The sequence below is a fragment of the Cyprinodon variegatus genome, unplaced genomic scaffold (genome assembly GCF_000732505.1).
Source record: "Cyprinodon variegatus isolate N-32 unplaced genomic scaffold, C_variegatus-1.0 Scaffold405, whole genome shotgun sequence".
In the NCBI taxonomy this organism is placed as follows: Eukaryota; Metazoa; Chordata; class Actinopteri; order Cyprinodontiformes; family Cyprinodontidae; genus Cyprinodon; species Cyprinodon variegatus.
This window is the reverse complement of record NW_015150858.1, coordinates 233074-234974: the sequence shown is the minus strand read 5'-3', so window position 1 is coordinate 234974 and position 1901 is coordinate 233074. Positions and strand designations below refer to the sequence as shown.

Here is a 1901-nt window from a genome sequence, read left to right as displayed (position 1 = left end):
GCCAATATCGGCGTCCCGATCCGATACGTGGATCGGATCGGGACAAGCCTAATGCAGACTACTACTAAAAAAAAAGACAAAATTTCAGACCACCACAAAACATTCAAGGACTTTCAAGGTTTACAGTACACTTTTTACAGCCGTTTTCAAAAACTTTTGAGGGCCTTTAACATTGTCTTTCAAATTGACGAAGTTTAAAGGATTTCACAAACCCTTGGAAAACCTGGACTTGATAGACCAGTAATTTAGGAATCCTTCAAAGGTTGCCCTCGCTCTGCTGGCAGAGCAGGAGCGCATAATGTTCAACTACCTGCAAAGTCAAAGACTGCAGGGGCTGGTGGCTCAGGTTTTTATAGCACCGATTCAAGGTCCCCAGACAGCTTTCTTATGTACATTGCGCAAGTAAGGAAGTAAAAGTGTTTAAAAACATTTATATTGAAACATGTTGGTCTCTCTTGAAAATAATTTTTTTAATCTCAATGAGATCTACCTGGATATAAAAGGTTACAAACATACAAAAACTGAGGAAGGAGCCAAGAGGTCAGTCACAGGATGTACTGGGAAGAATCCTGAACTGTCCTGCGGTTGTACAAAAAAAAACAATCATTCTTACCCTTTAAATAGAAACTCCCATCAGGCCTGTAGTGAACAGAAACAACATCCGGCATCTCCTGAACCATATCCATAACATTCCTGAAGCCCAACTGTTTCAGAGGCATGGGATGTCCCAACATGGTGACATAGTCTCGTCTGAGCTGGTCAGGATCCAACCCCAGCTTAGCTGACATGAGTAATGATCGCACATCCTTCTTAACTTTTGCCAAAAGTTCCACGTGGTTCCTGTTGTCCTCCATGGTCTGAGAAAAAAAAAAAAAACAAAGAAAAACAGGATAAGTTTAAGTCAGCCTGTTCTAACGTTTACATTATCATGTGAAAAAAAGAAATGAGAAACCACATTAAAGAAACATTTTGTTTGTTTCTACTGAGAAATAACTTTGAAATAGCGTATTTGATTGACCCTTTATGACTAAAGCTTTGTTTAATAAGCAGACCGACACCTCAATAGTTCAGCAAGATTCATCTAGTTTGGCCCTCTACTCACTTTCAGGAGGAGTTACTTGCAGCCTGTTTTAAGTCAATGCCAGGGACCTAAAGAGCTCTGGGATGTGACACTGGACTTTCCATTACTACATTTTTAGTTAGTCTATGGTAGATTTGTCATTTTTTTGGATCATTGCCATGGTTCAGAGTCTAGCTGCAGATAATTTCACATTTTTCTCAAAAATTCTCACATTCATTGTTGAATTTAACCCTAAGACAGGGAGATGACCTGGTTTTCCTACAGCAAAGTATCTCCCACCATGAAACTCCCACTACAGCTGATAACGACGGTGATTTGTGTTACCCCTAAGATTTTTTTTACCCCAATAAATGAATGTACCTGCAAGCCTGTAACTGCCAAGAAACGATCAGAAGCGGCATGAAAATGGTCAGATCCGCCTCTTTGGCTGCAATGCGCGCACAGGGGGAACAGTTAAACAGGAGACCTGCGTCGTGCCAGGGCAGTTATCCCCACCAGAATCTCTATCCCAGTGGCGGATCTAGGGGGTGGCTCCTTGGGCTGCAGCCCCGGATGTTTCCCAAAGAGCCCCGGATCTCGCTTCTGAGCTGTTTAGAGTAAAATGTGCAGTACTGGAATTCACCAGAGTGGCAGCATGTGCAGGAAAGCAGCCTGTAGCATTCCTGTGCAGAAGAAGTCCCCACTAGCTGTTGCTAAACAGACTGATGTCCCAGGTATGTGAAGCTCTAACTGATTAGCAGACGTTCTTTGTCCTGGAGTTGTATAAAATTCTGTTCCCCTTGTGTCGGGAGTAGAGACTGACATTTTTTCGGGAATCCCA

At 42.6% G+C, this 1901-nt stretch overlaps 1 protein-coding gene across 1 annotated transcript in view; it reads right to left on the bottom strand.

Annotated features, from left to right (window-relative positions):
- tdrd5 (tudor domain containing 5) overlaps positions 1-1901 on the bottom strand; it is a 46951-nt gene that overhangs the window by 41720 nt on the left and 3330 nt on the right. The window contains exon 2 of the mRNA XM_015387859.1: positions 614-857. Within this exon, the coding sequence (XP_015243345.1) occupies positions 614-854 (241 nt within the window). The 5' untranslated portion in view covers positions 855-857. The remainder of the gene's footprint in view (positions 1-613; positions 858-1901) is intronic.